Raw genomic sequence first — 16,747 nt, 5'->3', positions numbered from 1 at the left:
TTAATAAAAAAAAAAAAAAAATATGCCCTAAAAGATAATGATTTTGTGTGTACTCTCTCCCTAAAAAAAACTTAAAACTTAATTGTTTAATGACAATTTGAGTCATAAGGAAAACAGTAATTAAAGGTTGTTCCTTCTTTTCATATTTCTTAAAAGTGTTTTAAGGGGTGAAAGAGGAAAGAAGTAGGTAACTAGTTGTTGAGAGTTATAAATTATACATACATTTATAGCTATTGAGTCTTTTGTTTTTCCTTCATTCTTTCCAAAAAAAAGTTAAGGAGAAGAGGCAATTATATCACCGTGTAAGGGCACTGTTATTAGTAGTATTAAAACAAAACAAAACAAAAAATGGAGGATAATGCTGATGCCCTTATGTTATAATTTATAATTCTTATTATTACTGTGACTACAAAGGATTCAAAGAAGCAGCTTCTAATTTTAATTATAAGGTCCAATCTTGGTCTCTCTAACATAGGTATATTATATATAATTATTGGATACAAAACTATAAATTAAACAAAGACCATGTGATCAAAATTTGTCCGAATATAGTTGTCTTTTTTGTCCACTAGGAGTATTTAATTTTTCTTCTTCTTTTTTTTTTACCCGAAACTTAAAACATTTGATGAAGTTTCCCAATAAAATTAAATAAACTTAATAAAATATGAAGTCGACTGAGTTATTTTCGAATTTGAATATCGCCCCATCATTTGAATCAAGTCGTACTACTTAAATAATATTTTATAATTAACTTACTACGCAACCTTCGTGAATTAATCCTTTTAATTGAATTAATAACGAAAAATCGCATACGTCACAAAAGAAAACGATTAAGTTATGTCATTAGTAAATTGGTTAAAAGCGACATCTTGCTAAGGGGTTTTTTCCCCACGTAGCCAAGGAAATCTCCTCAAACTAAAAGGCTCGTTTCGCCACATTGTTTATAGTAGAGTTGTATTGTTCTTTAATATGGGACGTTCCATATCCCATCAAATCCTTTTTATTGGTTTTTATTGTAAAACTTATCAACATTTAAAACGCCCTTTACTATGTATCATTTTCACTATTATTTTAGAAAAGTACTTCAATTTACCGATTGAATGAGTTTACTTTACTTTTAGATTATTTAAGTATATTTCATACGTGAAAATAATTTGCCATTTTTCTTAACAATTTAGGCTTAACTAAAGAATTTATTATTCTAGTAAATATTTGTGAAGATTGATTAATGATGACTTAACTGGCCATGATCCTTGCACTATTTTGTAAGTGGGCACGAGACAACAATTTAAAAAAAAGCTTCTTTTTTGTTAAATATATGATGATATTAATTTCTACCATAGTGGGGTGCCCATACCTCCCTTTTGCGTGGTTCCTGATGGTGTCATTCAAATATAGATCAATGGAACAACTTATGCGCCCGATTCGCTTCCGTCTTTCAGATGTAAGATGGGGCTCAATACTTTGGAACCCAAATAAACCCTAGTTCATATCTTTTGATGGATATATGTATATAGGTAGTTTTAAAGTTTCTATCTGATGCTATTGTTTTTATTATTATTGCTATTCATACGAGTGATTGAATGCACAAAAGTTGATGGCTTAACAAAGTATGTAGTAAAAATTGGCTTATATATGTAACATTGCTTTATGATGACTTATGCAATATTTATGAGTGTATCTCGTGCTCTTTGTATTTAGATAAGTTTATATTATGCACAGGTATTGATACATACTTGAAAAATAAAATCGTGATTAAGCTTTTCGAAGAATGTTCAAATAAAATAAGATTGTAATAATGATGTGAATTTATACAATAAAAGGGCACAATAATGTATATATAAATATATAATAGAGTTAGTGTGAGTATCCTTTATGGCTTCCCACACCGTTGAAATTTTGCATGGGAGGCTCTTTTGAACCTGTTTAGGCTAAGACAGGGGTGCTGATTTTTGGGGGAGGGGGTCATATAAAGGGGGCTTATTCCATACTCCGTTTTTGGAGCTCAAGGAGACTAGACTGAGCTATAAATCATAAAGTGACTGGGGTCTCAAAAAACAACTATATGCTATCTAAATATATTCAAAATCAAAAATGTTATGGGCAAAAAAAAAATCAAAATCGGTGAAATTTGCAATTTCGTTTTTTTCTTTCAGGTGCAAAAAAATCTATAAAAAATATTGTCTTTGTATATGCATAAAATGGATGTTTAAGTAGGGGGGTATGGTTTTTTAATTGCTAAATTTGGGAATTACACTAGAATTAGAGGTCTCTAATAATAGGGTAAGGTACAAGATTTGTTGGTGTTTCTTGATTTCTAGGAATAATGTTATAGGTTAAAATTTGCCATTTTTCGATTTATTTTTTTTGTCATTTTTTCATCAAACGTCAATTTTTAAGAAGAAATTTTGGACATAAATTTATAACCCTTAACATTATAAATTAGTATTTTTAAATTCCTGAACATTTTATAATATATTTTTTGCAATAATTATAAAAATGAACAAATTATTGATGGTTATTTTTTCGACGACATTATTTTCCATAACTTTTTTGTTTTAGCAAGTATAAAAAAAATCTGGGTTTCTGTTCCTCTTTACAAATCCAATAAAAAGTATTGAATAGTTTTTGCAAAATTTGTTCTCAAGAGTTTTTTACTATTTTCTTCGCGAATTTTGATTTTCGAAATTTTTGGATAGAAATAATATTTGACTTCCCATCTAAGCCCATTTCTTGCTTTATATATGTTGGTATGTTAATAGAATTGCTTTAAAATTCATAACAGCTCATTTCATATAATATACAGGCCCTATATTATAATGCTCGCTCGTACTGAAGTGTTCTTTACATTAAGAAGAAACAACATTAACCGTTTTCAATGTGATTTATCGCTCCGTCCTTGGCCTAAGCAACGCTGGGCAACCCTTTGCTAGTGTTTCTGTACATCGAATCAGGATTCGATTTTATATTCTGTCAGGCTGTTTATTTTAATTGCCTTTTTTTGTTTTTGTTAGAAAATATTGAAAGTTGATAGTTATGTATTACGTGCCTATATTGAACAATGTATATATGTAGTGTGAGTTCACACAAAAATCTTCCGGAGCAAAAATCAAGATAAACAGAAATGTCGAATTTATTCTTTTTATTTGATTACTCTGTATTCAAATTTCTGGGATAATGATAGATACGCTAGAATATTAACTATAGTTTAGAGACTTCATTTGGCCCCGATATGGTCTTTTAGATTTATCAGTTTCAAATTATTTCATTATAACACTGTGACTTTAAGTTTAATATGTGGCGTCACAAAAGGGTTAATAAGAATAATTTTTTGATAAAAAAAGTAGAAGAATATAAATGTATGTAATTCAGACTCAACTTTGAGAAAATTATTCTTTTTTTTTTTTTTGCCTGGTACTTATGTTCATATATTTTCTGCAATCTTGAGGGGAAAAAATTAATTGATTTTATTAGACTATTATATTCCTTTTTCAGATGCCACTACTACGGGTGAAGCAGCCAATCTACAAAATAGACTTCGACATTTGAGTACAGAGCTTGTAGGACTCAGAAATCGACTTCATGGATCCCAAGCCGTGTCCTCTCCAAATCAACTCCCTCCTGCTCCCATGCAGCATCATGATCAACCAGAGAACCTCACCTCTCCACAGCCTCAGTATTCTCCTCCTGTAACCAACACCACAAATGAGTTTTTACCAAATGTTGCACCGCCTGGACCTCCGAGTACTGCGACTGCACTTGCTGCTTCGACTCATATACCGTATCCCTTTGGATTACCTCATTCTAATTCCACAGGTAGATTATAATTATTATTCCTTATTATTAGTGTTGCATTTGAGTATTACTCGAATTCAATAGAACTCGACTTAACTAAAAAAGCAAACCATTTCTTCTCCGAAATATTTTTTCAAAATTCGGCTTAATATGAATTCGAATAATTAGTCAAAACTCGAAACATTTGAGAAATGATGATAAGTCACATTTAGAGTGTCACTCAACAATGCATTATCTCACTTATAAAAATCAGCTGTCTATTTTTCTACTTCTTTTCCTCTTATCAACATTTTAAAGGATGTGTAGTCGAATCATAAATAGCTCTTGATATGTTATCAAAAGTATTCAACAATAATTATTGAGTAATAATTCAATACTTGGGAAGAATTTATAACTGGTACTATAGGATTTTGGGCCTTTTCCCTCTTAATTGTTTTTGGATGAAAGGATACCAGATACAATTAAAGTAAAGAAGTGTCAAATGGACAATAAAAAACTACAGTAGAAGACAGAAGATTTGATGCATTAAAAAAGAGAAACCATGTTACTAGAGATGTGAAAATTGTGGAAATATATTTTTTAAAAGTGTATGCTGGTAACATCAAAGTTTAATAGAAATAAAAGGATAACCATCATTTAATCGGGTTGGCTATAATTTTTGATTGGATGTGCCCTACCGACTGCTGAGCAAGACAGACAGACATGACGTCATAGATTTTAACAGTGGTACTCTAACAGTTACAGTCAAGGAAGGCGATATATCTCGGCAACAGTTATACTCTTTAACATCACTATTAAAAAGCGTGGTGAAAGTCAAACATTTGTAGGAAAAGCGTTATGGTACCTTGTATTTCTATTAACATTAAGAGACGACATATCTGCTGACAGACATCGCTATATAAACTATAGAGCTAGTACCTTTAAATTTTTGAAATAGGGAGGAATAATGAATAAAGGAAATAATATATGCTCGCAACGATCTCAATGATTTTCCCATCTCTACACGTTATATTGTATATTATGTGGAAATGATCAAAACCATTTTACTCGAATCCAACACATTCTTTAGCATTGCTATTTCATATACTTTTGGAAAGGTATTACAATCACTCACAACGACGACATTGTTATGTAAATTTGTTATTTGCTCTTGCTCGTCCAGAATTTTAGATAAATTAAAAAAAATATATAGCTCCTATTGGCTACTACTACCTTGGTACCACGTTATTAAGGGGAAGGTATTTAGAACATAAGAGATTTACGACGTCTCTTATCAGATCAGTGAAAAATAGAAGGAATCTTTATATTATTCTTTTGTCTTCCAAGAATAAATGAAGTAAAAGTTTTTAATCTCTCTCTGATATTAGTTCTTGTTTTTTCTTGTCTTATTATTTCAAAATGGCTACGCATATTAATACCAGGGATTTTTTTAGTTATTTTTCTTCTGATATTGGGTCAAAAAAGATAGATTAGGTAAAGAGAGATGCTTGTATTTAAGCTCCAACCATTTATATATAAATAAATCAAGTAGTAATCCACCAAGAACAATCAATATATTTTGAAATAACTATCCATGATATATATATAGGTTATTTCTAAGTAACAACTACATACCTATGACGCCCACGAAATCCTTAGATTGTTTATTTCGTCAATTAAATAAATTACTCATCTGATCAAATATATAATTGTTGAGAGGAAAGGAAATGTGCTGATACTATAAACTAGAGTACGTAAAATAATTAAGTAATGAATGGATGTGGCACTTGATTCCCCATTTGATGATTTTTTGCCATATTCAAAGTACTACTTAGTTTCCATTTCATAGTATTTGCTTTAATGAGTTGTCATTAAATAATGATGAGTAGTACTATCATTAGTGTTGTATCCGTCGTTATTTATTCGGTCCTGTCATTCCATTCTTATGACTGTTCCTTAAGTATGTCGGTCCTTCAGAATATCAGTACTAGAACTGATTAAAAAAAAGAAATAAAGTTGATTGACGTCATCAAGAACATAACTTTATAAGTTTTAGGACTGAACTGGAAGGGACTGCTGTGTTCAGTCATAAACACAACACTTAACTATCATTACCTGTCAGCCTTAAAGCAAACTAGAAGGATTTTTCTTATGGGACGGAATTAATAAGTTACTTCAAAAATCAAACTTCTACAATATTTAATTAGTCTGTATTAATATTCACTTCAATGAAATATATTTCTAAACCGTTCACATAAGAGCAAGCTGGAATAATTTTTCTCAAAATTGATTTTGAATGATCTAAATTTGTATTTATCGATGAATTATTATCGTACATTTTTATCAACAAATTATTTGTATTAATCCTTTGGACGTATCGCAAATTGCACTTCAAGTAGCATAAATCATCCTTACAATGAAAGGAATTAGAAATGGATAGAGATTCTATTACAAAAGGAATATCGGGCCCAAATTAAAAGAAAGGTTCTTAACTATAGTTAACATTCTTGGGTATCTCAGCTCATTATAGAAATTTGAATGCAAATTAACACTACATTTTTGCCCTCCGGCTAAAACACACATTTAATTATAATTTTTAGACCATAAAACACAAAAATGACCATTAAAACCTTCAATAACTATAGATTTGGCCTTAAAACCCGTAAACATCTCGTTTTTAGAGTATAATTTCGATTCAAATTCATATTTTGATATGAAATAACTATATAAATGAAAATTAAAGGATAGATTAATAAAAACATTCCAGTATTCAATTGAAATTATTTTTTTAAGTCAAATTAAATACAGTTCCTACAAAATGTGCTTAATCATATAAAATATCAAATAAAATGAGGGATCATATGTGAAATCTAAGGTTTTTTTCAATTGTTTTAAATAATATCTAAAATTAATAATAAACATTACATTATAACATCAAACGGTTTGCCATAAACAAAAATTCAATTTGATGAATTTTTTAATTTAACTTATAAATTTCTTATAGAATATTTAATAAATAAGCAATGTAAGGTTGTGTGAAAAAAAAATGTTCCGTAATAAAATATAATTCACTCGATTATTTGACCAATGTAATAGGTAATTTTCTATTTTTAAGTCGAGGAGATTAACCCCAATTTATATATGTTCCATATTCAATGTATTTTATTAGTATTATTATAGATTTGGTCTTCTAACCGACTTATTTATGTTTAATTTCGTGACTTTTCACACAACTTTTTTATTACAAATTGGGTTAGTATTCCATAAGAAAGTATTAAATAAAATATAAGTAATCAATAAAAACTCAAATTACACTAAAATTATTTATCAGAGTTCACTTAATTAAGTTGTAAGTTGAAGCACTCGTAGCATCAAGATATTACTTTATATTGATCATTTTTGATTTTTGTTTTAGATTGTTTCTTTGCTAACTTCTCTCATACACACACACACAAATGCCTAGTAGAAGAAATTAATGTTTCATTAGCAGAAAAAATAAACAAACACACCTTGTCATTTGTATATTTATGTTTATGTATAACACAAAATGTAATTATTCATATTTTTTAATGAGATTTGCGCATCATTTTGTAGATTCAAGCAAAATAATATTTATGTTATATTTTTGTATGATTAATATGATAGTGTGAGATGTAAATATGTTGATGATGTATATTTGAAAAATTCAAAGGAACAAAGAGAAAGTTAAACTCTATTTATAATAAAATAATAATAATACCTACATACCTATATATATGCAACCTTTTAAAGTAATAATACAAAAAAAAAAAAAAGAGTTCATAACTGTAGGTTAAATATGTAGTAAATAATAAAGTTTTTTGCAATTAAATAATTGAGAGTTATTCCTCTTTTTTCATTCGTGTTATTTTTCAAAAGATTCTTTTAAATATATTATTTTTGACCATGATTAGAATTCTTCATATGAATGTAATATATGGTGAAATCTTTTTACATTACTATATGTAGGCTACCCATTATATATAAAATCATACCTGATTATCCAAAGAATGTAATGTATGTATAGCCCGTCCACAAAAAATCAATTTTTCTCAAAAGTTAGTCTGGATTATATTTGTATTCTTAGTCTAATTTTCTTGCAAGTTTATTAAGAAATTATTTTGATTAATCATTTTAAGGTGGTGTAAATTGCACTTAAAAATTGTTTCAAATATCCATCAGTTATTGTAAAAAGATATTATGTTTGAAATGTCTGTGCCAAATAAAGTCTCATGAACAAAATGAAGACTCCAGACTATAAATTATATTTCTAAATATATCCGTTCATCACAGAAATTATAATAAAAATACCATAATCAGGGGTGGTGAGAAGTCCTTATACTGCAAGTTAAGTCTTAAATCTTTGCTTACAAGTCTTGTAATATCTTATCGAGTCTAGTTTAGTCATCTGATTTTGTATGAGTTCATTTGAAGTCCATAATTATTATATAGGGTCCATTATATTGTTAAAGCTTTTCTTGAGTTAGCTTTTGAGTCCAAGTCGAGAATCGAGTCTTAGCTATTAGGTCCAAGTTTTTGGTCTTTGATTGTGAGATCAAGTCGAATCTCAAGTTCCAACCTCTCTCTATAAGTGAATCAAATATCATTGAAATAATTGGACGTTTATACTTATGAAGTACAAACACAATAAATTGGGGTTTACTCATTATTTATTGACTTTTGTTCAAGATCGTTTTTGTCTTGACACATCACTTATATCTATAGGTAAATTGAAATAATGATATTATTGAACTTGAATCATAATCCAGAAGCAGGCAAGTTCAATGGATTTGTTTGTAAGTACCTACCTAATATATTATATATTCGTTTATGAGCAGGTGAGATGCCCTCCTTGAAAAAATGAAAAAAAAAAAAATCCAAACTTGTTTATTATGATTTGGAGTTACATAAAAAGAAATGGTTTTTAATGAAGATCATTCTTCTTCTTTTTTTTTACATATTATATCTAGACATAACTTATGACTTCAATTAGAATCATATTTATTATTTGTTCAAGATGAATCTAAATTATTATGACTATTTTTTATTAATAATAAACCTCATAAATATTATTGGTAGGCCCCCAAGTAGTTTGTTAGTAGCCCATCATATGTGGTGGATATACGCATACACGCCTATATTAAAATGAGGAGAGTGGTTGCTTGCTTGCTTTGATTTTTTGTTTCTTCTTTAGTGAGCGAATCCGCCTGCCGCGTGTCGTCTTTCTTCTTCCATCATTATAACCTGGAATCTTATTTTTTTACTTGGGAGGAATTTGAGTCAGTTTTTTTTGGTTCTGTGTCGTGGTGGAAGGGCTTCTTCCTTCCATTATTTTCAACTCTCTTCCCTCTTAAAATTTAGTGAATGTGTCCCATTCATCATTTCCTTGCTTATTTATTCTTATTAAAAACCGTTAAAAATATACATGTTTATATGTTTAAATACAATTAATTAAAGAGTTAATCTATGCATCGACCCCTTTGATTATAATTATTGAATGTGTGATAATACTGCTTAAAAATCGAATCGAATTGTTTCGTCTATCTCCGTGGTATGCTATGATTATATTAACATATTTAAAATCCACTTTTTAGTAAGATTTTGTCTGCAAAATCTAATTATTTTTATTTCTTTCAGACGGTTTGAGTACGCTGCGAAGCGTACGAAATAATCGAAACGGAATGACAAACACGGGGTCCGTGAGTAACGCCCCCTCAACTGCGCCAGCAAACAATAGCATCCATCACCAAAACAACCATCCGAATGGAGTTCGTCCTCCCATGCAATCTCCAAAGCCTGTCAGTACGAATCTACCCCATCATAATTACTCAAACATCCAACATCCCCAACCCTCACTACCCAATCAACAACAGCAAGGGTGTGTTGGTAGTAGCAGCATTAATATTAATCGACCCAGCGGTCCAACCTCCCTATCCACTAGCAACTCCCCGCCACCCCCACCTCACAAAAATATAAGTAACAATAATATTGGTACTGCCAACAATGAATCCTCCTCATCTGCTGTGGGTCGTCGAGCAGTTCGTCCTCGGAGCCCCTCCCTTGTTCAATTCACAGTGGATGCGGAAAAGTTATCTCGAATTGAGGATTTGATTCGTTTGCCCTGTACAGTGAATGAAGACACTATTCTTAAGGCTCTTCAAGCTCGTTTCCAAAATCGGAGTTACTTTGTAAGTGTTATTTTTTATATTATTCGTATTCCACTTACCGTGATGTCATTTATGGTATATCAATTAGCTAACCAAAATAATCATTGGGGGAATCAAAGTATAATTTTTGATAACTTATTAGGGAGTTCCTATCTTTGTTATGATTTAGGTGATGTGTGTGCTCCAATCTTTCTATGCATACAGAGGTATAATAATAATTTATTCTTCTCAAGGAAATGACTCTAATTTCATCATCATAATTTGTCAAGAGGGAATCATAATTACTTTATTTATGTGATCAAAATTATGTTCGTCAAGTTTTTTTGTTTTTTTTTGGCAGTATGATTAAATTTGTCTTTAAAAAGTTATTTATTTATTCATATAGACGTAGAAAGATAGTTATTCAAGGTAAAAAACATTTAACAAAAATAATCATTGAACATCTTTTTATCTTCAATATTTTTTTCTTTTTTTCTCACAGGTCACAACTGCCAACTAAAAAGTTTTCAATTTTTCTCTATTAAGTGTCTTTGCGTGTTTACACTTTTTGGGGGTTTTTTTTAGCTTATGAAAAATAATGGATATAATTGTTTAAGAACCTGTTTCATTAATCTATGTTTTTATGATTTTTTTACTTCGTTTGCTCTATCACCCATTAAATTATACATTATTTTTGTTGTTGCTTCATAATATAGTGATAATAACTGTACAAATCCAGCAAGCAAACTAAAGTAAAATGCAATTATTAATTCAATTATTATATTTTTTTTTATTTCTAAGGTATCAGAACACATGTTTGTTTTTGTTCGTCGTTGTGGCTAACATGATACCTATCGTAAATTCAATTTCGTTTCTTTTTGTGCATTCTTACATATTATAATTTATGTTTAAGCTACATTTTAATTACACGATATACATATAACTTGTATATTACCATGAATGGAGCGCTTTACTGATAGGTACACCTCCAACATATGTAGATATATTGGGTCATTGTCATTTAATTATGCAACTTCATCCCATAGAAATTGATACATTTTTATTTGTGTTTTGCTTGTTCCTATTAGGTATGCACTATATATGTGTAGATAGTGTTTCTAGGATTTATATTGAGTGATAGTGGGGGGTAGTAAACTGGATGGATGACACCCGTCGGAACAGGCTGGGGTGTACGTAATAAGTTGACAGACCAAGGCATCCACATGATTTTGTTTTTTAAGGGGGAACAGCTTAATTTTTGCTAAACCTAACATTTTTGGACCGACTCTGAATTTTAACAGATGAACTTTTATTTATAAAAAAGATATGCCATTTCAATTTTTTCCACCAAGGAATAATATGAGCAATGAATCAGACTTATATTGCTATTGAAGCTCGGTCTTATACTTTTTTTCCGTGTCGGCCTTTAGGGTTTATTTCACTACCCCAACATGGATCGATATTTTAGTCGAGATCTTGGTCTCGAACTGTTGATTGTGGAAGCGTCATAATTTTTTAACCGTGGGCCGAGTTCATTTCAGGCCTCACTTTTTTGGTTCGATTTTTCACCTAACCTATTTATACGAGTTGCACATATTTATATAAATCAATTTTAACTTCCTTTTACCGATTTTTATAATTTGGGAAGACACATGAGGTCATGGACGATTTATTTATAAAATCGATCTAGACCAGTGGTTTATAATCGGAAGGAGAGATTTAGATTATGCTTAAAACGCCATCAATGTAAAAAATTAAAGAAATAATTTATGGTTTATTGATATTTTGAAAGTGGGCAATTGAGGTAAAAGGTTAAGAACCACTGACCGAAACGAATTAGTCCATTTCAACAAAATTGCAATAGTCTTAGTCCGGTTTAGTGTTTGCAATCCGACTTTCAACACTATAATATACTAAAAATCAATAAATGGGTATGTTTGATACATTATGTTGTATACTCATATACAATATGCTATACATAAGTATACCCACATAGAAATGAAAGTAACTGTTGACAATGTGATGGATGGTTAATTAAGGCATTTCCAGCATTCGACGTAAATATATTTATAATTGATTACTCCTTCTCATGATACAGACATGCAAGAAAAACAACACCTTCTTTGCTCAAGAATGGATTAATTTTATGTCCTTGTAAACAAAAGGAATTTAAATTGGGGTATGTTTGCAATTGTTTTTTGAACATATATTTTAACTCCATGATGTGGCATATATGAAATTCATATATAATAGCTAAAATTTCTGTGTTAACTACAAGTTTTTACAAAGTGATGATAATTATCTATATGCATTGATGTATTTAATCAAAATTGTTTTAAGACGGCTATTTAATGATGTGCACAAGTTGCGATTTCCGCCGCCCCAAACAAAAAATTGTAATTTGAAGTGAGCGACATTTTTGTTTTTTTATTTTTGTCAAAAAAGGACCAAAATATCGACACAAACGTTGATATAGTGATAACACAAATTGTGTATAAGTTGCAACCAAAAATTAGAGAAAAAAATGTACAGTACTTTTGTGTGGATAATGAAGATTCTTCTTTTTTTTTTTGTCGAGGTATTAAGGGTGCAATTCTTGACAATGAATAATTGGCTAGTAATGTGTGGCTAATGATATAGTTCAAATGCCCACGCTTATATTACTCATATAACCAAATAATTGCACCATTTAGTAGCGGATAGAAATTAAATTGATACTGATATTATAATTAAATATGGCGTTATGAGACATATAACTTTTACTTGTAATTAAAAAGTAGTAGTAAAGATTAATCGGAATCGCAGAATCGGTTGTTTTTTTCTGGTATTGGGATCGGCAAAATAGAACTACCTCCAAATTAAGGAATTTTTGTTTTTCACTAGAAATTTTTATATTCGATTTTTTTTTTTTAATAATAATTTTTTTCAATTTTTATCGAAAAAAATTTAATTTTCTGTGAATAACAATGTATTTTTGAAATTTTTCTCCCATAAATTTAATGTTTCAATTTTTTTTTCTAAAAATTTTATATTAGAAATTTTTGGATAAGAAGCAATAAGGAAAACTTAATTGATATACTCCTATATGTTTAATATAATTTTCTGTTTCCAACTCTTGAGTATGTATGCAGTATATTATAAAAAAGCCTGAATAATATTACTTTTTGTATACCATAATCTCTGTTGGGTTTTTTTTTAGTAATAATAATTATGAATATTCACCTTAATGGTGTCATTTATGCACCAATGAAATTTTTAATTATGGTTGTATTAGTTATAATGTGTGCAAGTGCTCGTTTTGTATGGTTTGGATCAAAGATACATTGATGTCATGCTCTTATCACTACATATTTAGTTTTTTTACTTATACACATATCATAAATCATACTTCTATATATGTTATGTATGTACTATTCTAAGATTTATTTGTGCATAATTTGCTAAGCTATCCTCCATTCCACGAATTGCGAAAATTTAATAAAACTAACAATATTTTTTCCCCCTTCATTTATTTTCACATGATCCTCTTTATTATCATTTAAAATTCCATCAAATTTCTCCTTCTTCTATAAGATCAAAGTAGTTCTAATTAATTATGATCAATCGAAGCATTAAAATTATGTCTTGGCGGGGGGAGGGGTTGGTTAATAAGATATTTTTGATTGAATACATAATATCTACTTACCGCTACCTGTGTAGTATCCATAATCTTGAATGATCACTATTTATATATTTACTCGTATACATATAAGGAATTGTTTTTGATATTTTTGCTAACAATCAAATGGAGTAGGAATCATAGCCGTAGGAGATGAGGAGTAAAATTAAGCAAATTCGATAAATTATTTAGGTGTATTTTTTCGATTAATCCAATTAAGAAACGTCTTATATATATATAAATATAAATGTAAAAAAAATGTTTCATGTCCCAAATTTGTATTGAACTAGTTATTAAATTAGGGTGATTCATCTTAAAATTGTAGAGTTTGTGTTATAGAAATATAACAAATTTACAAGTTTGGTTAAATGAGGTTGAATTTGGTTGAGTTTTTCGTCGATTCGAGTTTGGGTAAGGACAATTATACCAATTTTTGAGCTCTTCGTCGATTCAAGATCAGGTTAGGACAATCTTACCAATTTTTAAGGTCGATTTCTTCCGAGTTTTTGAGAATTTTCACATCATTTATCTCCTTTTTAATACAATATCAAGAAAGGAGTGTTTTTATATAGTTTTTTTACTGTCCTTTTGAGTTCTAATCGAAAGAAATTTGACTAATAATTATATATAATAAATAAAATATTTGCTTGATCATATTTTATGTATATTCCGCAAGATAATAAAAAATATTATAGGGTTCTGCATTGATGAAAGGGTTTGGAATCAGTATCCTACTACAACTCTACTTAGTTTTTCTTTTTGGTATGTGTATCATAAATTAGCACATACATTAAAAGTATATTTTTGCTATTAAATAAATTGTGGTTTTCATTTTTAATCCAACAAGATTATCATTTGTTTGCACAGTGTGCATATTATGAAGGATGTGCTGAGACATTTTCTACAGTTTATAATTTATGAGTCAAATTTAAAAAAATATATATCGCTGTTATGTTATCTCATTCACGTCAGTTAACTTTCAGATTCATGTTCTATTTCATTTATAATATAACCAACAAGTTGAGAACAGGGCTTGCACCATACATAGTTATATTTTATACACCTATGGATTATTTTTGAGTATGGGTCTGAAAATCCTAGACCGATCTAAAACTGTTATAATTTTAATCATTTGGTTCAACTTAGATATGTAATGGTCATGTTGTAAAATTTGTTCTACAAAAAAATAACGGTATTAATCCGATACCACAAATAAAAAAAAGATTTTTTCACACCTTTAATTCATCTCTCAATTTTTTGTTTAAAAAAAACTACAAAAAAGCGCTTAAAATCAGTATTTCGCTGTTAGCCAATTAAGAACGATTATTCAATAATTGTCAGAAATTATTCATAGTAGCTCTATATATATGGAGCTCGAAATTATTTAATTTATCAGCAATGTTCCGAATGCCGATATGCTGGGGGAAATAAGAACAATCGACAGCTGACAAAACAAGTACAGTGTCATTTGATGTATATTTGAGATAATGCCGTTCTCAGTTTCGAACCATATCTATGTCAAAATATCCGTCCAAATTGTAAAAAAGTACTGTAGTCCGAATCGTAAAAACATTCTGGTTTCGACTGAGTCTCATCACTAAATATATATGTATACAATTAACCTACCTACTACCTTCTTAGTAGGTATGTATGTACATAACTTTGCCCTAAAGGAACTCGGATTATAATAATAATTTATGTGACTGGTGTACCATTAGTAAATATATACTTTATAACAAAGAAATGATAAATTTTCAGAGTTTGATTTTTTTTTGCTCTTTACAGTCAATAATACAACAAAGTTAATAATAATACTAAATAAATATATACCTATTATATGAGCTAGTGTCGGGTTTCGGTTTGGGAATGCTAGACGGTTAATGTTTGCTTAAAGATGTGCGGTCTGAAACAGGTCACATGGAAATATTTGGTTTTAATCAGTGTCATATAACATTTTGTCTATACCGATTTTATAAATGCATCATTGATGACAGCATAATATGTATTTCCAAATTATGGACATTGGTACAATGACAGCATACGAAGTTTTAATTATTTTAAATGTCACGTTTTATTGTATCTTGATACCTTTCCTAAATAAAGGAACAAAATCAGTTGGAATCTATCCAATATTTCCCAACTATCGAATTATTATTCAATAATTGTGGATAATCATATACAGTACCTTAACAAGAGCTAATTATAATTCAACTATCAACGTTCAAAACACTGATAATTGGCAATGAAGCAGAAAAGTCTACAGCTCACAATAAATATATAGTACATAACGCCGTGACATGTACAGTTTGAATAACTGGGAAGAGGAGAAAATTGCTCCACAGAGAGGAACCGAAAAAATAGGTCCACGATTTGAAAACTATTATATTTCGGTCAACGGACTTGAGACCCCGGTTTCGATCAAAATATACGGTTCCTATCGGTCAAGACCAAACCAAAATAAAAAATCTTGCTCAAAAGACTGAGTCACAACACTAATATTTCTTATAAAGGGGAATATTTTATCATTCATAATCTAAATAAAATAGGAAATACCCTATATACAACGAAAAGGAAGTAGTCTTTTTGATTTTGTCTTTCCCAAAAAGGCCTTACAACTTGTTGTTGTTTGATTGATGGAGTCAGTGAGAGGTGAATCTGATCAATATTTTTGTGGTGAACCACATCATCATCTATTAAGAAGATTAATTATTATTATTGCTCAGGGAGTTTCTTTGCATCCTCTTCTTCTTTCTTCACTTCTTTTTGGTAGTGCCAAAAGCATATAATCACATAAGATGTTATGTTATTGTTGAAGGAGGAGAGAAATAATATTCAGTTTTGTTTCATAGCTATATATGTCCGTCCTTGATTTTCCCTTTTCACCCCATGAATAAAACCCTTTTCCCTTATATACTCGTATTTAAGTATATGCCTAAGTACTCCGTCGTTTCTCATTTACTGGGAAACTGTCCTTCAGTACGCAATTTGACTTTAAATGTGGGAATTTATTTATTCTTTATTCTTATTGAATTATGAATATGGTTCAGCATAGTTTTTTGATCGAAAAATGTCATTCAAAAAATATTATAGAGCATAAGTTGAAGAATAAGGTGCCGTAGAGGGGACAAGGATTTCTCATTTCTTGAGAAAA

General features: G+C 29.6%; 2 protein-coding genes across 7 annotated transcripts in view; both read left to right on the top strand.

The window, feature by feature from the left end:
• LOC121117966 (XK-related protein 6) overlaps positions 1–16,747 on the top strand; it is a 492,224-nt gene that overhangs the window by 112,162 nt on the left and 363,315 nt on the right. The gene's annotated exons all lie outside the window — the stretch shown is intronic.
• The window catches only part of dachs (unconventional myosin-IXb-like dachs), a 185,278-nt gene that overhangs the window by 162,468 nt on the left and 6,063 nt on the right, over positions 1–16,747 (top strand). For 5 of the 6 annotated variants that reach the window (XM_071890594.1, XM_071890603.1, XM_071890602.1 and 2 more), the window contains 2 exons: positions 3,496–3,816; positions 9,430–9,980. In XM_071890594.1, coding sequence (XP_071746695.1) covers positions 3,496–3,816; positions 9,430–9,980 — 872 coding nt within the window. The remainder of the gene's footprint in view (positions 1–3,495; positions 3,817–9,429; positions 9,981–16,747) is intronic. The other variant, XM_040713175.2, reaches the window with a different exon arrangement.

Source organism: Lepeophtheirus salmonis, chromosome 1, assembly GCF_016086655.4.
Source record: "Lepeophtheirus salmonis chromosome 1, UVic_Lsal_1.4, whole genome shotgun sequence".
NCBI lineage: Eukaryota > Metazoa > Arthropoda > Copepoda > Siphonostomatoida > Caligidae > Lepeophtheirus > Lepeophtheirus salmonis.
The sequence above is the reverse complement of the archived record's forward strand: the minus strand, read 5'-3'. Positions and strand labels throughout refer to the sequence as shown.